General features: G+C 35.3%; 1 protein-coding gene across 1 annotated transcript; it reads right to left on the reverse strand.

The window, feature by feature from the left end:
* Window positions 1-209: 209 nt before the first annotated feature.
* Window positions 210-26,604, reverse strand: LOC145692145 (V-type proton ATPase subunit e 2-like). The gene is made up of 4 exons (XM_081767446.1): window positions 26,431-26,604; window positions 19,388-19,435; window positions 18,313-18,400; window positions 210-527 (listed from the first exon to the last, which is right to left on the reverse strand). The coding sequence occupies exons 1-4, from the start codon at window positions 26,526-26,528 to the stop codon at window positions 504-506; spliced, it is 258 nt and encodes an 85-aa protein (XP_081623572.1). The 5' UTR covers window positions 26,529-26,604; the 3' UTR covers window positions 210-503.
* Between the last annotated feature and the right edge of the window lie 514 nt (window positions 26,605-27,118).

Genomic DNA, 27,118 nt, shown 5'->3' on the forward strand with positions numbered 1-27,118 from the left:
CTCTACTCTTGATTATTACAGCTAATCTTAAATGACAGGATACTACTTCAACCAAACTTATCAATGACGCTCCCATTTCAAAAACCAACCATACTCTCAAAAACATTACTTATCCATACTAACAGTCAATATTGTTGAAAAAAAAAAAAAATTACCTTTGAAGTTTACATTCTTAAGGTATTATTAACTTCCAGACTGATAAAACAAAGTGATTATAACTATTTAATACAGTAGCACGGAAGTAGTTACACAAGAAATACAAACATTAATTATTTACATATTTTTACAAGTACTTTATAATCATAGACAAAGGACATCGACAATTAACACTACACTCGAACTAACTGTACATATGCTACAAATACTGAGCTTTATATCCAAACAAAATTAATGGTCATTTGTTATTAATTATGGAACACTTTTGGAATGGTATGTTCAATTTTAATAAAAATTAAAATTCTCCCCACCAATTTGCACAGGAAAAAAAAAATATCGAGAGTCCATTACAAATCCTTGATGTCTTTACCCTGGAAAAGAAATAAGGAAAAATCAATAGCTAACCTCTTAAATATTTTCAAAACTTTTTTTTTTTTTTTTTTTGATAGAAAATAAGATAGAACACATTTATTCATATACTAAAGTAACGAAGTATCACCAATTCAATATTAAGTATCACCAAAAAGAAATCTAAATCTTACAATCAGCTGTTTGAAACTAGAAAAGACATTCAAAATAACGGTCTTTAAATACACAATATCTGCAAAAATATTTTTCCAAACTACGACACTGGTTTATGGTCCTCACTACAATTGATGTCTATTGGTTCTTGTGAACATTTGAAACGACATATTAACCAACTCACAACAAGTATCGTATTTTCAGTTGAAAGTCTGTATAATTTTCAAAGAACAAACAACACAAATTAAGAATTTTTGAACGCAGTTTAGAGAAGATATTATCAGAAAAATAAATAAAATAGTAAACAAACTCGTAAACAGGTTCACATTACGCAAAATTCCACAATGTTTAGCTGTAACTCAGTATATGAAGACTGCTGGAAAAGTTTCTGCAACCAATATGAAAAGCATGTGAAATGGTTTCTTTGTTGTACAAAGTATTCTCCCTTAAGATCGATACACTATTGCATATGCTCAAACCTATTTTGAATGCATTTTTTCCACTCTGAGGTTGGTACCTTAGAAATCGCTCTTCTGAATACGTCTACAGCTGCTTCAGGCGACACAAATCGCTCACCATGCATCTTATTTTTCATGTGTGTGAACAAAAAGTCATTAGGTGGTAAATCAGGTAACTACCGAGAGTACGTCATTAATTCGATATCTTTACTGAACTATAAGCTTGTGTGGGTAAGAACTACTCGTGAAGAAAGATGCGACAATTTGGGGCTTTACGCAATTCATTGATAACTTCTGACAAACTGTTATATCCCACTCAGCATTTAAATCCTTCAAACTTCTAAAGCAAATGATTGCCATGGGACCAGTCTAACCGAAGAAATAATCACTTGCTTGACAGCAGTCCTCGAGCGACAACTTTTGTTGGTTTTGGTACACTTTAAAACACCCAAACAGTGGATGTATTGTTGTTTAGTTTCGGTTCGCATGAGTAGAACGAAGTTTCATCCCCTTTAACGATTAGGTACACCAAATTAGATCTACCTTGGTTAAGATGGTCACCATCAATTGACACGAGCCTGTTTTTTTTAAGCTTCGGTCTAGTTGTATGGGATCTAACGGCTTGAAAGTTTGCGTTCGTTCAGGTAACTATGCACAATCGTATTTATGCTCTTATGTTCAAAAATGCCTGAATCTCATGGTATGTCACGTGCCGACCTCAATCATTTCACGAACCGCATTAACATTACTGGCAACAGACGTGGATGTATGACGTTCACGAAACTTATTACTGAGAAATGTGAGACCATGCTGGAATTCAGAAAATGTACACAATCCTATTGGATGGTACTTCATCGCGAAAAGCCAAATGAAGTCGCTCGGTGGATTGTTTCAATTTTTGAAATAATAGAAAGTCATTGCCAGAAGTGCTCACGAAAATATTTCCATTCCTCACACGAAACTACATCCCAAACTGCTGTGAAATATAAACGAATGGCTTAAGAAAGCAATTAACAATAATTAAACTCAGAAATCTCTATTCTCCCTAATTTTATAATACCGGAATACTAGTGCCACTGCCAGTACCTAGTAGTTTGCAGGAAACAAACTTTCTCAACAACATTCATATTACGAATAAATCAAAATATCTACAATAGGCAGAACACGTCCATGACTTGCATCGATTTTTAATTATCAATTCCCCGCCACTAAGGCCTTTGGACAAGCCAAAAAGATAGAAGAAAATTAACCAACTCACGAAAATAGCTAATTTCAATTTTAATTTTGTTTTGGTTTGCATAGGTTAGAATCTACTAGTAGGTTTCCGAAACAATTATTCTTACGGATTCAATGGAACTGTTATTATTAACTGGAAATTATCGGTAATTACAGAAGCAACATCTTTATAGATAAGTAACATAAGTGACTACTCCTGCATATTAAGCTTCTATCAACTTACATTGTGAAAAGTGATATAGAAAACATTTGTATTATGAAAAGGAAAACTTATCTATACACCAAATTCCGGATCGTTATGCCCACTAGTTAAAAAAAAAAAAAAAAAAAAAAAAAAAAAAAAAAAAAAAAAAAAAAAAGTAATAATATTATCTCCAGTGTTGTCACTGTTCGAAGTGGTATTAGCACTATTTGTGCTAGTACATGACATATTCATATTTTGTATATCAAAATGCTTCAATATATTTAGTACCTTGGACACACATACTTAATAATAGTTAAAAACCTTAACCTACGTACTCACTCCTTTTCGAGGTGGAATCTTCCAATACCTAAGAAATATATTAAAACAAAATTTTAACTTCCTAGGCCGAACGGTTTTCGAAATTTGGTAGAGAACAAGATACTTAAACTCTTTTTCTCCGCTTACAACAGTCGAATGTCACATATCTTGTCTTACATATAATACACAATCTAAGAACACTTACACAAAATTTCAAGCATCTACACCGAACGGTTTCGAAGATCAGGTAATGATTAAGTCAATGGATTTATTCCTTTATAGCTAATTTAATTATTTTTAACTTTACCTTAAAAAAACTTTCAGAATTTATAAGGCATAGCTTTCCATAATTAGAATCATCAAAATTTATAAGTCGCTGCTTCCAAATAACTACTCAATAATAATAATAATAATAATAATAATAATAATAATAATAATACGAGGGGGAGTCAAATGAAAACCATAAAAGTAGAAATAAAAATCCGCATATGGCGCCAGTGAGCTGTAAGTTGGCATGCCTGTTTACGATAGTATGCCGGATGTCTCCTAGATGGCAGCAGCCGGCAGATGCACAACACCGGCGCAACAACAGTTCCAAAATGGCAGCCCCACTAGCCACAAGCACCAGCGAGGAGCAGCGTTCTGTGGTTCGGTTTTTGCGAAGTGAAGGTGTGAAACCGATTGACATTTTTAAGCGAATTAAGGTTCAGTATGGAGATGCGTGTTTGTCATAGCCACAAATCTATGAATGGTGCCGGAAATTTGCAAATGGTGTTACGTCTATGGCCGATGCTACACACCCCGGCCAGGCTCGTTACTCCAGAGACCATTGCAGCCGTTGAAGCCACAGACGTAACACCATTTACAAATTTCCGGCACCATTCATAGATTTGTGGCTGTGACAAACACGCATCTCCATACTGAACCTTCATTCGCCTAAAAATGTCAATCGGTTTCACACCTTCATTTCGCAAAAACCGAATCACAGAACGCTGCTCCTCGCTGGTGCATGTGGCTAGTGGGGCTGCCATTTTGGAACTGTTGTTGCGTCGGTGTTTGTGCATCTGCCGGCTGCTGCCACCTAGGAGACATCCGGCATACTATCGTAAACAGGCATGCCAACTTACAGCTCATTGGCGCCATATGTGGATTTTTATTTCTACTTTTATGGTTTTCATTTGACTCCCCCTCGTAATAATAATAATTGAAGCCAGTGTTAGTGAAGCTTTCACCATTCGACTCGACCAGCATTTGCGTGTCTGTCCATCTGTTCAATTCCACGAAAACTCGCAAAATTTATGATTTTCATGAAACTTTGTATCTGTCTCCCTTCCTTTCGAATTAACCATTGCTTCGAGTTGCAATCCATCACGTATGAGGCAAAATCCACTCTATATTGCAAAATTACACATGTACACTCATGTCCAAAATGATTGTCGCATATTTATAACTGTCTTCTTGTAAGAATGTAATTGGATAATGATTTTGCAGGGTACTTTTAATATTGGTACTATGTGTATAATCGGGAAATGTATATTTGTGGTAAATTTCATAGGAAAAGAATTATAAATACGAAAATTAGAATGAGTAAAACAAAATGTTGCTAAATGGATAAGAAATTTTTATGTTCGTTTTATGGTTCTTACTTACTGTTCTTTTGACATGAAATTTGCTACATACATGTCTCTGCCGATTATATACATACTAACATTATAGGAAATACCGGACGAATTCGTTAAATTATATTCCTAGAACAACATATTTATAGACTTGCGACAATAATTTGGGACATGAGTGTACATGTAGGACAACTTTCCAACATAAACCAAGTAAAAAAAAATCTATTATGACAGAAGTTAGTGTATATTTTCTTTATTGCATTCCGCATATCCCCCCAATTTGAATTCAAAATCTGCAAAGAATGAAAGTGTGACCCCTCTTCACCTCAATTTCGAAAGTATGTTCCATGATAATTTTCACTAAAAAAAAGTGTTACAATTTGGTGTAATATGTTGTACATCATCTTTGAGGCTTCCCAATCATCCTCTCTCCAGTTAAAATCAGTAAAGAATAAAGAAGTGGATTTACCCTCCTCCCGATTTCTTCTGGAGTTAAATGACAAATTTTCTAAAATTCATTTGGTTTTTATACGATACAATGTACACCTTGTCTCAAAAAGGTTGAGCGCATTCTTTATTGGTGTTTTGAGGCAAAAATTTTCTAAGTCCAGCTTCGGGTATCTTCGGGAAAAAGTAAGCCAGGTTCGAACCTCCAAGCCAGCCTTTGCAATCGGGAAAAAGTTTGCAGATGTGTTTTTCTTCTTTTAAATATAATAAGACTTGTTACCAAGTGTTTAAAAAAGCAACATTGATTGAAATACTTAATGATACAATATTTCGAAACCTTGCACATGCTTGTTTGTCATTTAGCTCTCTATACGTAATGGAGCATTTAAATACGTTAAAGAATCCTTCCATATGTAAAAGAATGCTCAAAGTTAAGAAATAGAACATAATTATCGCCTGAGTACTAAAATAAAAGTCAAAGTAGAACAGAAACAACGTTTGTCATGGATATGAATGTCATAATTATCTTGAGATACGTTATACATCGCTAGAAGCTTAGCTCTAGAAGTCCTTGTGTTAGCTCATTGGTAAGCTGTCGGATTTCAAATCCTAAGGTTGTGAGTTCGAATCCCATCTGGGTCAATACTTTTTTTTTAAAATTATATTTTCCGCAATGCATGAAAAATTATATAAAATAATTACATTAAAATACATAAGTTGTTTATATATAACATAATAATTGCAGAACATAGTAATTATTATGTTTAAAATATAACATCTGAGAGAATTTTCACAGTAGGTCGTTATTATATATGAGAATGTTAAATACAAGTTAGGAAAATCGTTTAATAGCAATAAATAAGTTATGTAGTGTATTTATTTGCAGCTATTTGTCATACAGATTTAACTTCTCAATATTCTCATTACAGTATGTTATTTATATTCGTGAAATACAGTATATTCCTACGGATATAGAAAGTGTATAAACAGAGTATCCAAAGTCGTATCCTGCTTCAAGACACATAGCTTTTCCCGATCCCCTTAACGTCACGGGAAGAAACACAAATTCTCTTTAGAACGGAATGTCGTTACTTAGAGTCTCATTCGAATACGTTGAATATGCTTTTGTGTATTCATCTCTCTCTCTCTCTCGCTTTGTTTATGTGTGTGTGTGTGTGTGTGTTGCGGAATATCCCAAGTTGAATACAACATTTGCAAAGTATATGAGCATCATTGTCATCGAATACCAGAAATTGTAAGTCGTGTTTCTTCAGGTTAGGTTTGCGTGTTCATGTTAGCTCACTGGTAGAGTACGGACTTGTCACTGAAGAGGTCTTGAGTTCAAAGCCTCGGATTTCAAATCATAAGGTTGTGAGTTCGAATCCCATCTGGGTCAATCCTTTTTTTAAAATTATATTTTCCGCAATGCATGAAAAATTATATAAAATAATTATATTAAAATACATAAGTTGTTTATATATAACCTAACAATTGCAGAACATAGTAATTATTATGTTTAAAATATAACATCTGAGATAATTTTCACAGTAGGTCGGTATTATATATGAGGATGTAAATACAAGTTAAGAAACTCGTTCAATAGCAATAAATAAATCATGTAGTGTATTTATTTGCAGCTATTTGTCATATAGAGAGTAATTCTCAACATTCATAATATAGAATGTCATTTATGTTCTTGAAAAGTTATGCGATGCATAAACAGAGGGTATAAGCAGAGAATCCAAAGTCGGAACGCTCGCAAAAAAATTCATGAACCCCAAAAGTCACGTGAGCAGACTGGAATTGTCCTTATGAAGCATGCCACAGCAGAAAGTTTTTACATAGATTTTCAATTCAATTCCTGATATATGCTTTTGCAATGTGGAAGTGGTGATGCCTTGAGTCGCCCTCTCTCGCTCTATCGCTCGCTCGCTCGCTCACTCTCTCTCTATTTATACAGAATATAAAAGTGGATTTATGTGTGTGTTTCAACATAATTCTGATATATCTAGAGCAATTTTAACTATATTTCTTACAGTCTGGAAAAAGAGTACTGTCGGGATACATATCAAAAATGCTAGAAACGGGTCGATATTATTATTGAATCCATAGTTTCGTGGTCGCTTAGGTGAATAGCTCTACTTTTAATTCAAGTCCAATTAAGCTCCCATTAGCACCCAGGGTGGTTACGTAGCGACATAAAGATATCGAAATCAACCGATATTATAATCGAATCGTAAGTTTTCAGCGCCGCTAACAGTGCAGCATTTCCCATTAGTCCACATTAGTCCCATTGCCTAGAGGGCAACATATTTGCAGAGTGCAAATTTTAAAATTTGAATAATATTTTAATTTTTTCCGTATGAAAAAGTTAAAAATCATGAGCAAATATACTATTTCACGAACAATCCTCTTTTACTATTCTAATATGTTTAATAATAGCGTAAGAAATGTAATAGTAATTCAGAACATGTTTCACAGTTGTTATTTTTTCTTACATAGTTGTAGCTGTAGCATGTAGTGAGTGGAATTTAACTGTAATAAATTCACTAATTAACCATATTCGAATTAAGTTTTATTTTTAAGTTCGGAATGAAGGGGCGGAGAAATATGGAGTTATTTGGGGCACCGAGCTTTTCTACATTTTACTTTCAAGATCTCCATTTTTCTTTTGTCATTTGTTCCTAATAAAAAAAGTTCAGTCACTTTTGGATTGTCATAGGATAGTAGGAGTTGGATTTTGGGATGCAGCCTGTGAGATTCTAGAGGAGCTAACTGCTTGAAAAAATATTTTTGAATCATCTGTAACATATGAAATAAGGATATGTATCATAAAAAATTGAAAGTAACTATGTCTGCGTAATCATCACGGTCAAATTGCAAAGTCAAATGAATTGACGTTTGGTATATAATCAGACTCCAATCCCAACTGGGAAGTTATCATACGCGTGTCACTTTCATTATAATACATATCCTTATGGGGAGTAGAATTCCGAATTTTTGCGAAAAATTTAGTATCTCACAAGCCGTTCAACTGAGAGCTGAAATTCAGCATATAACTCTTTATTAAAAATAAAGAGAATATGCCCTGGCATTTTTTAAAATTGTCTTTTATGAGCGGGGGGACGGGGGTGCATCTTCTATATATTGGAAATTGGTAGTGGGTTGATTTGTAAAAATAATCGAAAACGATTGATATTAGTTGAGAAAAAAATTGAGTAATGCAAACTAAAGTTCTTTTTGAATTTTATACCCACTGCTTTCTATTTATAATTGCTGAAGCTGGTGTTTAATATATGGAGCGTTCCGAGCATAAGGCAATCAAGCCATAAAGTTAGAGAAAAATGGCCATAAAATTTGTATTCTAAACTTAATTACATGGGCATTTCCAATTAGTACGGCATGCTTAATTATATAGAAAATTAGTTTCTCTCTCTCTCTATTTATTTATTTATTTATTTTTTTTTTTACGTTGGTCTACTTTTCCTTGATTCGAAACTTTTAAATTTCACCCTATTTTCTACTGAAATGTATCTGTAAGGCAACAAAGAAATAATTACATATGATAAATTTAAATTCATTTTAATTCGGAAGATGAGAAACACTTTGCCATTATATATCGTAAAGGTCAGACCCACCAGTATTGTAACAAAGAGGTGCTTGAGCCAGTGACGGTAGAAATTCAAACTCCGATAAGTGATAATTTCACAGTCTTGTTTTATTACAAGTGTAATCTCTTTAGTCAATGGAGAGGAGGACGTGGGTCATCGGTCAGAGTTGATGTCGATGGGTTTTGGTGGGTCGGAGTTGGTCGCAATGGTTCAGAGTGGTTCATAGTTGGTGGTGGGTCAGAGTGGATCACGATGGTTGATGGGTCAGAGTGGGCCAATGGGTCATTTGGGTGGTGGGTCATAGTGGGTCGTGGATCAAATTTTCATTGACCCACACCATCTCTGGTTAAAATTGTACTAAAGATAAGAGGCACCGAAGATGCATGTCGGCTATTATGCTCAAATTTTGCGCATGGATAGTACTCCACCAGAAAGCAATAAATCTGAAACGGTTCACGGTATGACCTCCTAGAAGTCGAGATGTATTTTTTTTTTTTCTGATTGGCTAAATTAAGACGTCAATGATTTATCCTTCAACAACCAAGCTTTTTATGATCGTTTCCGTGGGGAAGTCAGAAGAACACGTGCCTAGTAATCGTAATATTGATAGTTCGCGTCCACCCCGGGGTATTTGTTTTGTGTTTTTTTGTTTCACCTAAATATAAAAAATCACACATATAGGCATTTTAACATATTTTGGGAGAGTAATTTTGTGGTTCGTTGGCGTTTCATCGCGTCTCTGCCGCTGGTAGTAAAGTTTTCAAAATGGAACTTGGGCCATCACGGATCGTCGCTGCGGGGCCACCAATTTCTGGCGAGAGGTTAATAGTTGACCATCTGTAGTCCACCGACGCTTACAGCTTAGGGTAATGAACGATGTCCTTGCCTTGTAGACTTCATGACTACCGACGTCGGCAGTCAACTAGCTTTTAGTATTCCTTTACTAACCATCTATCGTTCATGTTTGTACACGGTGTTGTCATAATAATAATAATAATAATAATAATAATAATAATAATAATAATAATAATAATAATAATAATAATAATAATAATAATAATAATAATAATTATTATTATTATTATTATTATTATTATTATTATTATTATTATTATTATTATTATTATTTGTAGTAACAGTAGTATAATTGATGATAGAATAATTATTGTCTATGTATTGTCTAGGTAGGACTACACACAGGAGTTGGCTCGTTTTGGTTCGACTTGACTCTAATCCGAGTCGAGTTGGAAGATATTTTTCGCGCCGAGTCCAAGAGTAGACCTCAAATATGTCTGTTTCGAGTCGAGTCGAATTTCAAAGAAAAGTCGTTCGTGCCCATCCCTACTAATGAGAGCTTAATCGGAGTTAAGCGAAATTGAAAGTCTCACTATTTATCTAAGCGACCCCGAAAACTATGAATCTAATATCGATCATTTTCTAGCAATCTTTTATATGTATCCCCCTCCCATTCACCATAGGTAACCCGACAGCACTCTTTTTGAAACTATAAGAAATGTGGTTAAAATTACTCTAGGCCAGTGGTTCTCAATCTAATTCCTATCCCGATCCCCTTTTATCACACGCTCTTGCCAGCGACCCTTTTATAATTTGTTTTATAATAAGCTTGTGTGGGATTTTTAACATACCTATTTCTACAATAGTAGAATCCATTTTTTTTTTTTTTTGTATATAGTGAACAGTGCCATGGAAAATCATTGCCCGGGGCGAGAGTATAGTACGATGTCACCGTATATATGAGTGACGTCGACAGACTAGCTACGAAGCGCCACCATGGTTGGCACGAAGCTCAATAACATTTTCAAAATAAACCCTACCTTTCCTTAATTTTGAGCACATTTTATTACGTTTTTCCTTCTATTTACACATGTGCACATGCACTTTCCTAACTTGAGTAACACACTTCCTCCGAAATGTGTGGCCCCTCTTTTCGGCGCCCGGCACTGACAGTGGATACAGTAACTGTAATATCTATATTCCCAACGACGAAGGTGCTGGTTCAAGATGGATGTTAAACTCCTTCATTGAAGAGGCCATTAACGTATCCGATCTAAGCCCACAACTTCTTGACCAAATAATAGAATGATCATGCGACAAGTCTTTGCAACTGGTTTTCTGTAACGAAGACTTGGACAAGTTCTGCCTGATGAGGAGAGAAGAATATCCTGGTCTGGTGATTGCTGCTTTAAAAGTAATAATTCCATTTGCTATATCGTACTTGTGCGAAAGTGTTTTTTTTTTATGGTAAACATTAAAACAAAGATAAGAAATCGCTTATCAGTTGAAAACGGTTTGATAATATTCGTCATGAAGATTGAACCGGGCATTGCTGCACTAGTGAAATTACACCATGCTTAGGTATCTCATTAGGTTTTAATTTTAATTGTATTTCAATGTGCAGGTTTTGTTTCATGTGTATTTTTCTAGTATTTCTATATACAGTTCTCATTAGTTTTATATCATACCTCTTTGATTTAAATTCATTTTTAAACAACTCTACTAACTAACTAACTCTATGGCCTATGGAACCCGTAGGTTCAATGCCGCGTTCACAAAAGCTCTACACTGACTTCTATCCTTAGCCAATTGGATCCAGTTTCTACTTTGTATTCTTATCTCAGCGAGATCCATCTTAATATTGTCCTCCCATCTGCCCCTAGGTCTTCCTAATGGTCGTTTTCCGTTTGGTCTTCCAGTCAAGACTTTCAAAGCGTTTCTACTTTCTTCCATTCTAGCTACCTGACCTGCCCACCTAAGCCTCCTAGACTTGACGACCCTAACAATGCTGGGTAACCGTATAAATTATGTAGTTCCTCGTTATGAAGTTTCCGCCATTCCCCATTCCCGTTTCTCTTGGGTCCGAATATTCGTCTAAGGATCTTGTTCTCAAATACTTTCAGTCTATGTTCTTCCCTCAGAGTAAGCGACCATGTTTCGCAACCATACAGAACAACAGGCATGATTATCGTTTTGTATATTTTAAGCTTCAAATTTCTCGACAGAATTCGCGACGACAAGAGACTTTGAACCGAATAGTAACACGAATTCTACACCCTTTGAAAATGTTCAGTAGACTTATTTTTTATTGTTCTTTACAGTGTGTATAAAAAATAAAAGTATGCCTATCAGAACAAAATTAAAAATAATATTTAAAAATAATTTCTGGTATTAGATTCTAACTATATTTATCTCTTCCGCCTATCTTCGCGATCCCCTAGGGGCCACGACTCCCAGGTTGAGAAACCCTGCTCTAGGCATACATGAGTTATGATGGAACATACATACATACACTTTTATATGTATAAATGCAGATAAGAGAGAGTTGAGAGAGAGCGATTAAGGAATTACCGCTCTCAATCTCTTCACTTTACTTTTGCGATTCGTGAATTTCTTACGTGACAGTTTGGGGCTAGCTAGTTTTTTGTCTTGAACCACGATCCGATTTTCGATATGCTCTACCTAAATGCTGTAATGCGAATATTGAGAAGTTATCTGCGATGAAAGTAGCTGCAAATAAATATATTACATAACTTATGTATTGCTATTACACGATTTTTTAAATTTGTATTCAATATTCACACATAACACACCGACGTTCTGTGAATACCTCAGATGTTATATTTTAAAGATAAGAATTACTTATGTCGTGAAATGATATGAATATATATATTCAACTGATATATACAACTGATGATATGAATATATATATTCAACTCATATATACAACTGATGATATGAAAATATATATATACAACTGATGAATTGTAATGTAACTATTTTACATAATTTTCATGCATTGAGGAAAGTAGAATATCATAAAGGAATCTCACCTGAACGGGTATCGAACTCACGATTTAAACGCTCGGTGGTGTACCACTGAGCTAACATGACCGCTTTTCGGAAGCTGCTTCTGAAATATAACTGAGCTCATACGTAAATGCTCTTTTCCATATGGAAATCACAATGACGAAACGAGAGTGTGAATACATAGTTTCGAAATATTGTATCATTAAGTATTTCAATCAATGTTACTTTTTTCTACACTTAATACCATTTCAACATGTCTTATTATATTTAACAGAAGGAAAAACATATCTGTACATCTTTTCCCGATTACTAAGGTTGGCTTTGGAGGTTCGAACCAGCAGCTTTAGTTTACTGTTTTCCGAAGACACCTGAAGTTAGACTTCGAAAGTGATCGTCTCAAAACAGCTATAATCATATCGCTCAATCTGTTTGGTATATGGTATATGTTTTTATACGTGTAAAGTCAGTATAACAATTCATTCTTTAAACAGCTTTTCGTATGTATTAATATTCCTTTATAAAAACTGTTTTTATTATTGTTATTACGGCGCACCATTTTCAGATTTCTTTCGCGAGTCGTTGACCAAGTCGTTCGCCACCAGCGTTGCCAGACTCACAGCTCGGAATTATTCCAAAACCTGATCGAACTTATGCTAGATTCGGTCAAATTATGCTAGATCATCATAATTACTAATTCAGGAGTTTAAAAAAAAACAAAGTTGAGATACGATAACGTAACTTAAAATACACAGAGAGCAAGAATGCATGGATAGAACTCAATACTTCACGCACCAAAATTTTAACTCAACTAAATTACTGCAGTCGTTGCCAAACTCAATGGCGTATATATCGTATAAATGAATGCAAAGTTTTTGTTTACATATTTTGAAAGAAAATTACTTCGCAGCATAAGCGGAGTTGGGAATCGTCTGCTGGGGGAGGGGGCAGATTTTTGGTCGGTCTCGGAGCTGTCATTTCAGGAATAGATATGATCATGAAGTCAGAAGTAAAGATGGTGAAGTTGTCAAAAAGTTGGGGGGAGAATGGCCCCCATAGCTCCGCCCATGCCTCGGAGTTAAAGGATTAGAAAACCCTGGGTGGAGCCACAAAAAAAAAAGCCCAAAGCCGTTCCGAACTTACTTAGGAAAATAAGACTGCCTGTATGGTTTACCGAGTGTATGAATCAATGGAAGAGGATACATTTCTGCCGTTCTTTTTCTTCCCACGACCAACTTCTCCAGGTTTTACAGCTTTTTGATAACTTGCTGAAATTGTGCTAGATTTGGGCAGGATGCTAAAAGCAAAATGCTAGGTGCTAGAGACATGCAAATTATGCTAGATCTAGCATCATTATGCTAGATCTCGCAACGCTGTTCCCCACAATAGGCGTGTCGTGCAAGTAACCAATCACACGTCAGGTACTAGCTTTTACCTATTGCTTTCTTCTCACAGCTCAGAACATTGGTAACTATGGATAGACGTACAGCAGTAATTACTTTATGGGAGTTGGAAGGTTATTCTGCAACTGCAGCTAGCAGGCGAGTAGGTGTCCCGGCCTCTATAGGAAGGCAATGGATTCGGAAATATGGTGCTACAGGTCAGACTGGTAATTTACGATCTCCTGGTCATTCGCATGTGTCAACCGAAGCCCAAGATGCGAGATTAGTAAACGAAGCCCGGTTAGACCCACTAAGGACGTCTAGACAGATAAGAGAAGCTTCTCTCTTTCCTGGTAGTAAGCATACAGCTTTGCGAAGGCTTCGTCATGCTGGGTTACGTGGCCGAGTTGCTGCCGTGAAGGAAAAACTCTCAGACGACCACAAAATTTACCGTCTCGCGTTTGCACAGGCGAATGTGGGTCTCAATTGGGAAAACGTAGTTTTCTCAGATGAATCCATATTCACATCATCAAAGGAGGGACGCCGTTTTGTGTATCGTCCGAGAGGCACCCGATATGACCATGGATATGTGGCTGCTTGCAATCGCAGTGGCCATGTATCTATTTTATGTTGGGGTTGGATTTCCAGTCGCGGAGCAGGACAGCTTCATAGAATTGAAGGACATCTGGACAATGCTCAGTACTTAGACATTATCAGTAATATCATGGTGCCATCTGTTTCAGCCTGATGGTGTAATTCAGTTCCAGCAATACCAGTCGCCAATAATTCCCGTATGGTTCAGGAATGGTTCGCAAGGCACCCTGAGATTGATTTAATCGACTGGCCGCCTCGTGGAGCAGACCTCAATCTCATGGAAAATATGTGAGCAGAAGTGAAGCGTACTCTAAGGGAAAGTTGGCCTGAGGCAGATCCACCAAGAACTCAGGATGACCTGTGGCATCTTGTTTCCGAAGCATGGCTGGAGGTAGGGGAAGGAGATAGATTTGTCACCCATGTAATAGATTCCATGCCCAGAAGAATGGAGCGTGTAATAAATTCAGAAGGGTCTTGGACACAATATTAATGTCCCCGCCTTAACTCCCGAAAACAGCCCTTTTCAGGGCTACCTAAACGCTTCTGAAAATATTTCTAGAAGTAAACCACTCCTTGTATCCGATTTCTGTGCAATCCTACTAACAAAAGAATGATAATTAGCTGTAGGCTTTGAACTCAAGACCTCTTCAGTGGCAAGTCCGTACTCTACCAGTGAGCTAACATGAATACGCAAACCTAACCTGAAGAAACAAAGACTTTCAATTTCTGGTATTCGATGACAATGATGCTCATATACTTTTCAACTTGGGATATTCCGCAACACACACACACATATAAACAAAGCGAAAGAGAGAGAGAGAGTGAGAGAGATGAATACACAAAAGCATATTCAACGTATTCGAATGAGACTAAGTAACGACATTCCGTTCTAAAGAGAATTTGTGTTTCTTCCCGTGACGTTAAGGGGATCGGGAAAAGCTATGTGTCTTGAAGCAGGATACGACTTTGGATACTCTGTTTATACACTTTCTATATCCGTAGGAATATACTGTATTTCACGAATATAAATAACATACTGTAATGAGAATATTGAGAAGTTAAATCTGTATGACAAATAGCTGCAAATAAATACACTACATAACTTATTTATTGCTATTAAACGATTTTCCTAACTTGTATTTAACATTCTCATATATAATAACGACCTACTGTGAAAATTCTCTCAGATGTTATATTTTAAACATAATAATTACTATGTTCTGCAATTATTACGTTATATATAAACAACTTATGTATTTTAATGTAATTATTTTATATAATTTTTCATGCATTGCGGAAAATATAATTTTAAAAAAAAGTATTGACCCAGATGGGATTCGAACTCTCAACCTTAGGATTTGAAATCCGACAGCTTACCAATGAGCTAACACAAGGACTTCTAGAGCTAAGCTTCTAGCGATGTATAACGTATCTCAAGATAATTATGACATTCATATCCATGACAAACGTTGTTTCTGTTCTACTTTGACTTTTATTTTAGTACTCAGGCGATAATTATGTTCTATTTCTTAACTTTGAGCATTCTTTTACATATGGAAAGATTCTTTAACGTATTTAAATGCTCCATTACGTATAGAGAGCTAAATGATAAACAAGCATGTGCAAGGTTTCGAAATATTGTATCATTAAGTATTTCAATCAATGTTGCTTTTTTAAACACTTGGTAACAAGTCTTATTATATTTAAAAGAAGAAAAACACATCTGCAAACTTTTTCCCGATTGCAAAGGCTGGCTTGGAGGTTCGAACCTGGCTTACTTTTTCCCGAAGATACCCGAAGCTGGACTTAGAAAATTTTTGCCTCAAAACACCAATAAAGAATGCGCTCAGCCTTTTTGAGACAAGGTGCACATTTTTTTTCACTTTTCCGTAATTCTCAATGCATGAGATTAAAACCACATCTTCTCAATAGTTCTCTGACCACATCTCCTCAATAGTTAAGAAATCAATGCGTATGCTGGGGCTTCTTTACCGATTCACTGAACTACGTACTGTGGTATCATGAACAACATTCTATAAAACTCTAATAGCACCCAAGATCGAATACTGCTCTCCCATATGGGCCATGGCCGCACCTACACATGTCTCTAGACTTGAATCTGTTTTCAATTTCTTTATTGCAATAGTACGTTTTCGTGTTCCCGCACTTCGAATATTACCTAAGGAGGAAATTTTGCGATATCTTAATATCCAGACGCTGGAAGTACGCAGAAATAACTCTGATTTGAAGTTTTTTCATAAGATTGTAAATGGGAACCTAAGATCAGAAACCCTAATTCAACAACTATCCTTACATGTCCCTTCCCGCAAAACCCGGAATACCCACCTATTCCATCTTGTACGCCTTAGGTTGACAATTATACAGAGGTCTTTTTCACCGAGTACCCAACTATTATAATAATCTAACAAGTGAGGTGGACATTTTTTCGAGCTACCCGGTGTTTGAAAGAGCAATAAAACGCGTGCTGGCTAAATAATATTACTTGTGCACTCTTTGTTAATACTATTGATGTTACTGTTGTTGTTTATTTTTTTAATTCTTTTTCTTTCTTTTTTTCCTGCTTGTTGACATTTCCCTGCGTAAAATGGCACAATTATGCTGTATCTGGGAATTTGTTCAATAAATAAATAAATAAAATCAGTCGAGAATGAGCGGTGAATTCAGCCTTCTCATGTGGAATGGATTACTCTCCTCCAACAAATAAACGTTAAGTAAATAAATAAATAAAAAGATATTTTCCTTACTACATTAAATATCACTGATTCTTAGACTACCTGAAATGCCCTTGTCCGAACAAAATACGTTTATGAATTCTTTATGAAAAATTTAAACCATCCTCTTTCTCTTAGGATACGGATTTCAATCGAAGTTTAGGTAATCTAGGTCGACAAGTGCTATGTTTGAAAATTCATTTTAAAAGGTTGAAACGGGCCTCATTTTGGCCATTTTATGAATACCAACTGGGAAACTAAGACATCTTCCAAACTGGCTCCTTCCCAGAGGCGATTTTTCGAAAATGATTAAGCCTATGGTTACGTATTTTTAATGAGTATATACGTCGAATTTCATCTCATAACATGATAATCTCACGAGATATTCTACCTTCAGCATACATTTTTAATTATCCTCCTCTGCTTAGGATCCGTATTTTAATGAAAATAACACGAAAAAACCGTCCCGAGCCAAGCTATTCATTTCAAACAGTTCATTCAGTTTTTTCGTAATGATGAGATAGACAAAGTCTCACTATATGTAGTGTATCTATCATTATCTAGTATGTAGTAAGCTAATTCTACTATATTATTTAACGAACGAACGAAAAAACCTACCCAAAGATGGGACATATACCCATCTACCCAAAGATGGGATATACGAATAAGCAAAGGATATCGCACATTTCTCTTCAGCAGTTAGAGGGCGCACGAATCAATAAAGCTAACTGCTTTATGGAACAGGTTAGTCTCATATCAAACTGCTTAGTTGTTACCAAATTCGGTAGTGGTATTCTCGCAACATAACAGTATTGCCAATTGGTGTGATATTTTTCTGGCGAAAGCTATCGATTTCTTAGTAATTACAAGATTTAAATTTAAGAACAAGAATCTTAAACACAAATCCACAAGATACATGGCAAGTCTGCGTTCGAAGGATCAGGACACAAATTCGTAATAAGAGACAATCCCGTAAAATATAGGAAGTATACGAACCCTACCTAGTATTTGACTAAAAAGAAGGCTGCAACACTTGGCAGCAGACACGATGCCATTTAAAAACACACATTTCCGAATACTTAATTTAGAAATTCTTGTGATGATGAGGTTTTGACGTCGTCTGTAATATTCTTCGATTGCCAGTAAAATATTTTTATCAACTGAGTTTTATTGTACATTATGTGAATAATAATAATAATAATACTGAAATTAAACGCAACTCAAAACTTACCCATTCCCTAGCTATCAACAATAATGTTGTGTTCTCTAATTTCGGTCCTACCAATGGATTCATCTGGCACATATAGCAACATAACCAACTGAAACAGAAAATGGAAAAAGTGAAACTTCCATTCTAAAAAAACAGTATTTTCAGTAAACAGTAAAAAACTTAGGAACAGAATCTATTTATCATAGCAAGATGTAGGCTCTTCTATATGGAGATAACCGGAAATCAAGAAAAATAGATTTCATCCTCCAGATAGACATTTCTCGAAATTAAACTCATGGTAAGTCGAAATGAAACTTTACGTAATGTAATTTAAAAGAACATCACACTTTTTGCAAGCAATTTCTTTTACTTATAACGATCTTCTCTTTTACTAGCTTTTACCTGGACAGCGATAGATTGTTACAGCGTAACATTCACTACAAATTTCCCAATGCCCTTTTTCTTTTCTTTTTAAATCTAGTTTAGAAGATCTAGTTTAAATCAAACCTAATGAAAATTAAAAATCCGAAGTATTATTGGCTGAATTATGCCCTAATCTTTATCTTTGGACATGATTACGTCCTAAGAAAAACAAGAAGTTACTTTAAGAGATCAGGCAATAATGTGTCAAGGAGAGTTAAAAAATAATAATAATGTCTTTTTTCTATTTTTTAATTCACCTTCAAAATTTGGATATGAAAGCTAAGCTTCTGTAAGCATAATTCATTTACTTACGGATTTGCTAGTTTTAGGATATGATACACACAGACTTAATTGTGTGTACTAACTGCATATACTAACAGCACATAGTAAACGAACTAGTTGGTGTTGCACGTAATAAACCTTACATAACTCAGAGATTAAAGAATAATTCTAATATACTTTTAAACAATACCACGTTTTTATCTCTTATCCAAGTAATAATATAAAAATATTCCTTAAAACACAGCGTAGCGTACGGTCACATTTGTTTGAAAAGCCCTCTGTTTCCCACTTAAATAGAGCCAAGCAGTAAAATAGTAAATTTTGCAGATAGCTTTGAAAAAAAACATGAATGTATATTAGTATTATTAGTATCATTTAAAACTATACTTACAAAATCCAACATGTCGCTCCCGTTAGCATCAATACAACCTGAATGATACTGAAAAAAAAAAAAAAAAGAGTAAATTCTGTATAAAAACTTAAGCACAAATTCACACAGATTATGAGGCTACAGGGGCGGATCCAGGACCGACTTCTGGGGGGGGGGGGGCGGTGGGTTGTCATACTGCTACTTTTAAGGGCTCAAAACTTTGGGATGGGTTTTTATTTATATCGTTATATTATCGTTAGAAGGTGAATACTTCTATAATGAAGAGAAAAAGATAAGACTATATATAGAAAGACTCGGGTTAGATCCTTGGTCCGACGACCACTTTACACTCTGAAGTTCATTACACTTGCATCTATATGTTCAAATCATAAAAATTAGAATAAATAAGTTTTCTTTTATTTTGAAGCGAAAAAACTTATTTTTAAGGTGTGACTTTCCTCATGAGCCATCTCTGGATTTTACTGCACTGTTGGTATTACTAGAATACTCTTTATCCCTTCTTGAAAACTTCTGCGATCGCTTCCCAAACTTAATTTTAAACACCAACTGTACATTAATTTAAATCCTCATCTTCACAACATGCAAACAGTAGAACGTAGTGAAATGGAGAAATTATAAATTACTGCACGGCCCACGTGATAATTCCAACAACGAACGAACAGACATTCTAAAACGTTGCAATGTCTACGTTACGAATATTATAAAATATTTTATCAGTAGCCTCCATTTTACACACTAACACTAGTGTTAAAAACAGAAAAGGTTTCCTTACACTGATGCTTTACATTTGACTATCTTTCTCAAATTCACAACAGCTGTATTTTCTTAGCTATATTGTTACGCAACAATGCACATGGCAAAAATAATACTGATCTCAAAAAGATTATTAATACTTCATCTTATAGTATGTATGCATTCTATACGGTCTATCGGTCGATAAAATGCACATAACTAATTTCCCAAGTTAAATGTTCAATACGAGGTACACGCCAAAAGTACGTGCCGTTTGCATATACCTCCAGTCATACTCAGATTGGGTGAGACCTTTGTCACTTTTAAACTTGTATGTCACCATCAAAAGTGTCAAATCTTTCTGATGGTGATTTAGTCAGTGGAAAATGTCAGTTCCGAGGGCATTTCTGGCTGTAAGCAGAATGAATGTGGAACTATTTTGCCTGTAAAAACTCCCTTCCAGAGCAGACTGATCATTTTCTCTTCATTCAGCAGTCGAGAGATCTAACGTAAATCGATCTCGACAACATCAAAGTCGTATGTCAAAATTCTTTCCATGATGCAATGGGAGTGCCTTGTAAGGTCACAGTTATCGTCAGCAGTTAGCTTTTTGTCCAACATAATCAGGGTCTCAACAGGATCAAAAGTTTCTGAGGCGGTTGCCGGACCTCGGCAGATCTTCATTTGAATCCACCCCTTCCCCGTTTTAAATTCACTCATACACATCAGCAGAGTACAGTAAACAACAATACTGTCCTTACAAACATCCTTCAACTGGTAACGAATACTGACATCTCTTTCACAACATGCAGAAATCTTTATTAGGGACTTCTATGGTGGAATCAGTCACTTCATGTCAATATTAAAAAAAGACTCTTTCATAGGTGAATATATCGAAAACGAACGCAGAAGTTTCATTTTGCAGTTAAACCTTGAGGTCTAAAGCTAATTAATATATAATTATATTAATCTATTCTTTAGTTTTTGACCTGTGAAAAATGGCACGCCCTTTGGTGTACTACTCATAGGCATAATTAGAGTTAGCTTTATTTCTAGAAATATCAGGAAAAAGAATGAAGGACTTCACCAAAACTTATGTTCGGACGAAGTTTGGTGCAATTGTCTAGTGAGTTAAAAGTAAACTTTTTGGATTAATTAGTAGAGAATGGTCGTGTTCTTACATTTTCATTCTTTAAAAACAGTGCAGAGTCCACGCGGAAAAACAACTCGGTTCCCAGAAAGCCACTGCACAACACTGCAGGACGCCACGAGCCAGGTCGGGTGAGTCCATTCTGCCCGCGAGGGGGAAGCAACAAAATCGGCCAAACGTAGGCTGAACAACCTCTGTAAGTTTTACAATACCGGTAAGTCGTTGACGTTTACTAGTATTGGGCTTAATTATACAACTCTCTGCGAACAAAGAAATGCAATCATATTTTATACGCAAAACATTTTTAACTAAGAAGAGAATAATTATATGTAAAACTACCAATCGGAGAACTATAGTTGGCTAACTTCCGGTAGAACTTTTAAAAAAATTGGAAGAGAAGCAGGTCAACAATACGGGAAAGACGACTTGTAGACGGACTTGAGGGACTCGTTTCCCTATAAAAAAAATGTTTGCTTTTCATAATCTTTTCAATGAAATACTTTATTACACACATTACTATTTAAAATTTTCTGGAGGACCTATGATCAGTGTTCGTAGGTTTACGTATGAAAATTTCCCTCATTTTTCAACATTTTCCCTTTCCTAATCAAATTTTTCCTAGTTTGTTGGGAATCCAATTCCTATAACAAAAGTTACGTGATAAGACTGATTTGGCTATATTACGAGAAGTTCCAACCACATTTGTTTAACTCATTTGCTTTTCGCTTCTACTATTTTATTAGCTTTATTCTTCACTTATTTATACAAGCAAATACACAGAAATACACCAGCCAACAAGGGTACTACTTTGAACACTCTCTCTCTCTCACACACACACAAACACACAAATTATTGCTACTGTAAGTATTAGTCCATTTTAAAGAAAGAATTATTTATATTGGTCAGAAATTTCTTTTTTTCTAAATTTTCCTATGAAATTTCCCTATATTAGGGAAATTTCCCTCAAAGTCCGAACACTGCCTATGATAAGTGACCCTGATGGACAAGCAGAAGTGATTGTGAAATTTGAAACATCAAACATTTAATGAAACAAAGAGAAAGAAAGCGAGTTAAATAGTATAAAAGGACTATTATTTTAAATGATTTAATCAGATTTTATAAGCAGTATATTCAACGTTTTGCAGTAAATGCTCCAACATATTTAAGATATCTATGTATTGCTTCTATATTCTGATTACTTTAATTTGTTATGTACACCTTTCGTTAAATTTATTTTTAAGTAGGGAGATCCAAGTACCAAGGGACACGAATTTTCATGTACCAAGGGAACAATACTTTGTATATAATGATATCTATTTGATGTAGACCTAATAAACTTATGAATTTGTACTTTTTAAAACCAACATGCCAAGTTCCATACTCATTGCATTCAATTTCAGCAAATAATGTGATAAAACTGTAATATTTATTTTATATAACATACAGTATATTCCTTGTATTTAAAAAGTTACTTGACAATGCAAAAATTCCCATTCTATTGAGAATGAGGAAGCAAGTTATGGTTTCTATATTGCACTTATAATTGTTTAATTTAGCGAATTAGGTGACAATAATCAGTTATCAGATCTATAGTTAATCCTAGGTACAATAATTTAAGTCCCTTGGTACACGCTCCTCCCCGTACCAAGAGACGACATGACTTGATCGGTTAAAATTGCTCTGGCTCTTGTTATTGCTCCGATACCCATGTAACTTTTACAGCAGGTTTTCAGGAACTTATTTTCTTCCTTTAGCATAGCACAACTCACTTTTCAAAAGTAAAATATAAAAAGTGTTTCTGGGGTGCACGACTTCCACTATTGGAAATTATTTATCGTTTACTCGGGTGCAGAATAACATCTTGTCTGTGTCTTGCAATATTGTACCCCTCCTAAGTTTCGTCACCCTGACCAAAAATGTCTGGGTGCGCACCTGGTTACAGTTTATACCATAAGACTAACTACAAACTTCAGTTCATAAATAATAACAAACTATAATGAAAAGCAACAAACTATAATGAATAGTAACTTTTGAGTGGGTATTATATGCATGTATATAAAAGGCAACAATCGGTTGAGTTTAGCAGTTTAAGAATTCGGCTTCTTCGCTTTCTGTTGTTGTTTTAGTGTACCTTAATAATTTGTAGTGACAATCTTAACTATTCAAATATTACTATGCTATAAATAAAATAATAACAATAAGACTGGTTTATCATAACAAGAAAAACTTACTACGTCAATAATGTTAATTACTTGAAACAAAACAAAAATAATTTACATTAATAAAGCTATCAAATAAACTCATATAGCGCAAGTTGAGAGATCGCTATACTGCTTACTATCACATTAGTCCAGGGATTTCATTACATTCAAGCATTAGACCATATTATATATATATATATATATATATATATATATATATATATATATATAAAACGATGGGCAGACGAGTATAGCCACTATTAAATATGTCGAATGCAAGCGTAACTAAAATTGATATGCATAAATTGATGTAAATTATTAACATTATTCTTGTCCAGTAGAAAAATTCTGGTGAGGGCCAACTTTGCTTCTGGGAGTGGCCGGCTCCCCCTGGCTCCCTCTAGTTCCGCCTATGATGCCACATTTCCACATTTTATACAATGCAAAAACAATCTGTGCTAGGTTAGTAAAGAGCATGAATGCCAACAATCAGGGTAGCACGGAGCTAGTAGCCCATCAGCAACAGTGAGTATACGCTTAAGTGAGAATAGTTCCTCACGTTACTAGATGCCTCAATCGTCCCACAGCTTTATCATTATTGATCATTACTTAACACATTACATTTACACACAAATTAAATCCATAGTTACTTCCTTATGGATAATCACGTGCTTTTAAGCGTATCCCTTGCATTACGTTTTTTTAAACATTATTAGGAATATCAACAAACAAGATTCACATACATTTTTCTTACATATTCCTTTTTTCAAATAACATTTGATATTTCTTTTGTAAATTTCATTAAATTAATCATCTGTAAACTGGGAGAGACCAACAATAATATAACGAAGTGTATGACGCAAATTTCCATAAGAAGCATTCTGCAATATTTTAGTTCTTTTTCTTTGCACTACTATTTATGTTCAAGCCCAAGCTACAAAGCTATATCCATGTAAGCGCAAAAGACGTTATCTCTATACATGCTAATTTCGTTAAAAAGCAAATTCTTCACCAAAGTCATCTTGTATCCATCTAGAACAAGTTGGCGTGCAATTTCCTATTCCTTTTTAATTAAGCAAATACTCACCGTCGTTAACGTGCCTGCTTCCTACTGACGCACTCTCAGACCTATCAGCTTCGCCTTACCCTCAAGCGGATTAGACGCATTGCGAACGCTTTGTGTCATATTTTACACGCGCATTGTAAATATGTATCCAATTATTAGGTAGTAACTTACTAGATGAAAAAAAATTCTCACGCAAGCTTACCTGAATGTATCAAGAAAACGCCGTTACAGCTATTAACGTTATGCCTTTCTAAATTTATCCTTTACGAAAAATACAACTCGCCTATAAATTAGGTTGAGTAAGGTACTAATAACCATTATATATATATATAAGACAGGTATATGTAACAAATATTAGTTGGTCGCTATTCTCAATCTGCACAACATTTCATTAATGTACGTCACATTATAATTATCGAGTAAATGAACATAGGCTACAGGTATATACAATGCACATAATGTAAAATTTTCATCTTATAACAATAAAATCTGAGAGAGCAGAGGCGTATTAGGGTAAAGTAGGGGTAGAAATGAAATCTTTCAGTTTAACGTCCCAGGTATGCCCTTTATGCTAAGGAAGACGGATGATTAAGGCAAGTGAATAATGGAAGAACTGAAACAATGGCAGGCGCCATTGAAACTCGCAACATTTGCAAAACGTATTTATTTCCAATACCCTCGCCTGCGCGTACATCCAGTCTCCGACGCGCCTGGTCCCTTTAAACACACCCACTCGCTGCCCCTCTGGCATTCCCACTTCCCCCTGTCTTGACTCGGTTATATAGAATTCATGTTTTTAGTAGCCACGTAGCACAGGTTGATGCAATGTAGTTTTTATGCCATACATCCAGACGCAAATTTATAGGCAAATCGTAAAAGAAGTTTAATTTTTGGTTGTAGTATGCGAGCCACAACGGAAGATTCTAGAACAGGTCCCCGTACATAGATTAGTTCCTTTCTGTACCAAAGTTTAAAATTTAATTCACATAGTATTTTACAGCTAAGTGGGAAGGGGGACCTGTGTCAGTCACAACAATTATTTCTGGTATCATACGATGGCAACCTTGATTATTATCTATGCCACGTAAAATTTCTTTATATCCCCCGGTGTAAAACTTTAGAGACAGAAAGGATTGGGATGGCATTTAGTATATCCTCCAACTCGTTTCATGGTTCCAGAATCGAGTACCTTGTCTTTGTCTAAATTGTGATAAAGGTACAAGGGCCCTGGTAGCTTAAACTCCCTTCGTTAGCTGTCCCTAGGTGGCAACGTTCCTAGAACACAGGACTCCCTTCCCATTTAGCTGTAATAAAGACAGAAAACAACGTGCTCTGCGGGGCTCTAACCCGCCTTCACTCGCTCACGCTCGCTCGGCAATACTATATTTACTAAATATTAAACTTTGGTACAGAAAGGAACCAACCTAGTTACTAACCTATACGGGGGCAAAGGCAAACTGTGTTCTAGAACCTTCCTTCCCTAGCTCAACTATATTTTGTAAAGTAATACACTATAAACCTTATACGAGCAAGATTGGGGGAGATACTAAATATCAGCCACGGATTGAATGGAGGTATCATAATTTATCAAAAATAATTTCGAATGGTATGCCTACAGTTTTAAAAATATCACTCTTCAAAACAAATTAGTACGTACGTAATTAAAGAGCTGCATATGGTATTGAATGCAGGTATAAATGGAAGCTATATAAACATTAGTAAATATTTTTTCTTAAAATGTATTTACACTTATTAGATATAATATATCCTTAGCTATTTCTAATACTATTTTCTTAGTGAATATAATTCTTCAAAAATAGATTGAGGGTTAACGGGGTTGTTGGAAAGCAGAAAAATTCGACCTTGTGCAATTAGGTCGAACACAAATACTTACCCTCTATTTGGTCCTTTAGGAGTAACAATGGGAAGAACAATTCCAACGATCCCCCATAGCACAGTGAAAACAACAATTGGAATTGCTGAAGCTCCCATTTTATCTCTGATTTAAGATTACAGAACTACTCACTCGACCGTCTACTTCCTGCAGCAGAAGATGTCATATGATTTACTATTCAATGTGACCAGCTAAATATTTTCAAAATTACAAGTCAGGTACCTCATTAGTAACAAGTTGAACAAGGATTCTCAATTACGGATTGTTTGATTTTTTGTGTTATTTGCGATGATCGGCATTACAGTTATAATAACTTTTCGCAATTATTCCGCTACGATATTGTAGGCAAAATCTTGCGAAAATTACTGTGGAATGTTTCTCTAAGCATTGTTATTTTTCCCCTCAAATTTCACAAGAACTTACACACACTGGTTTTGCGACAACACAACGCAAAGTAGTCGTTTCAGTATCGGTCGGTAATTGATATTAGTCCAGGGCCTAGCCCATACCCCCGTAAAAATTTTTAGGTCCGGAGAGTTTGATTGCTGGAATGAGTTATACAGTGACCAAATATAATTAAAATTTTAGGTAGACATCTGGTATCCTGTTCATTCCCTCTGGGCAGCCATTTTCCAAAATGGCCGTCGCTCATATGTAAATGTCTATATATATCTCGTGAACCAAGGTA

The sequence above is a fragment of the Thermobia domestica genome, chromosome 1 (genome assembly GCF_964235325.1).
Source record: "Thermobia domestica chromosome 1, izTheDome1.hap1.1, whole genome shotgun sequence".
Classification (NCBI taxonomy): Eukaryota; Metazoa; Arthropoda; class Insecta; order Zygentoma; family Lepismatidae; genus Thermobia; species Thermobia domestica.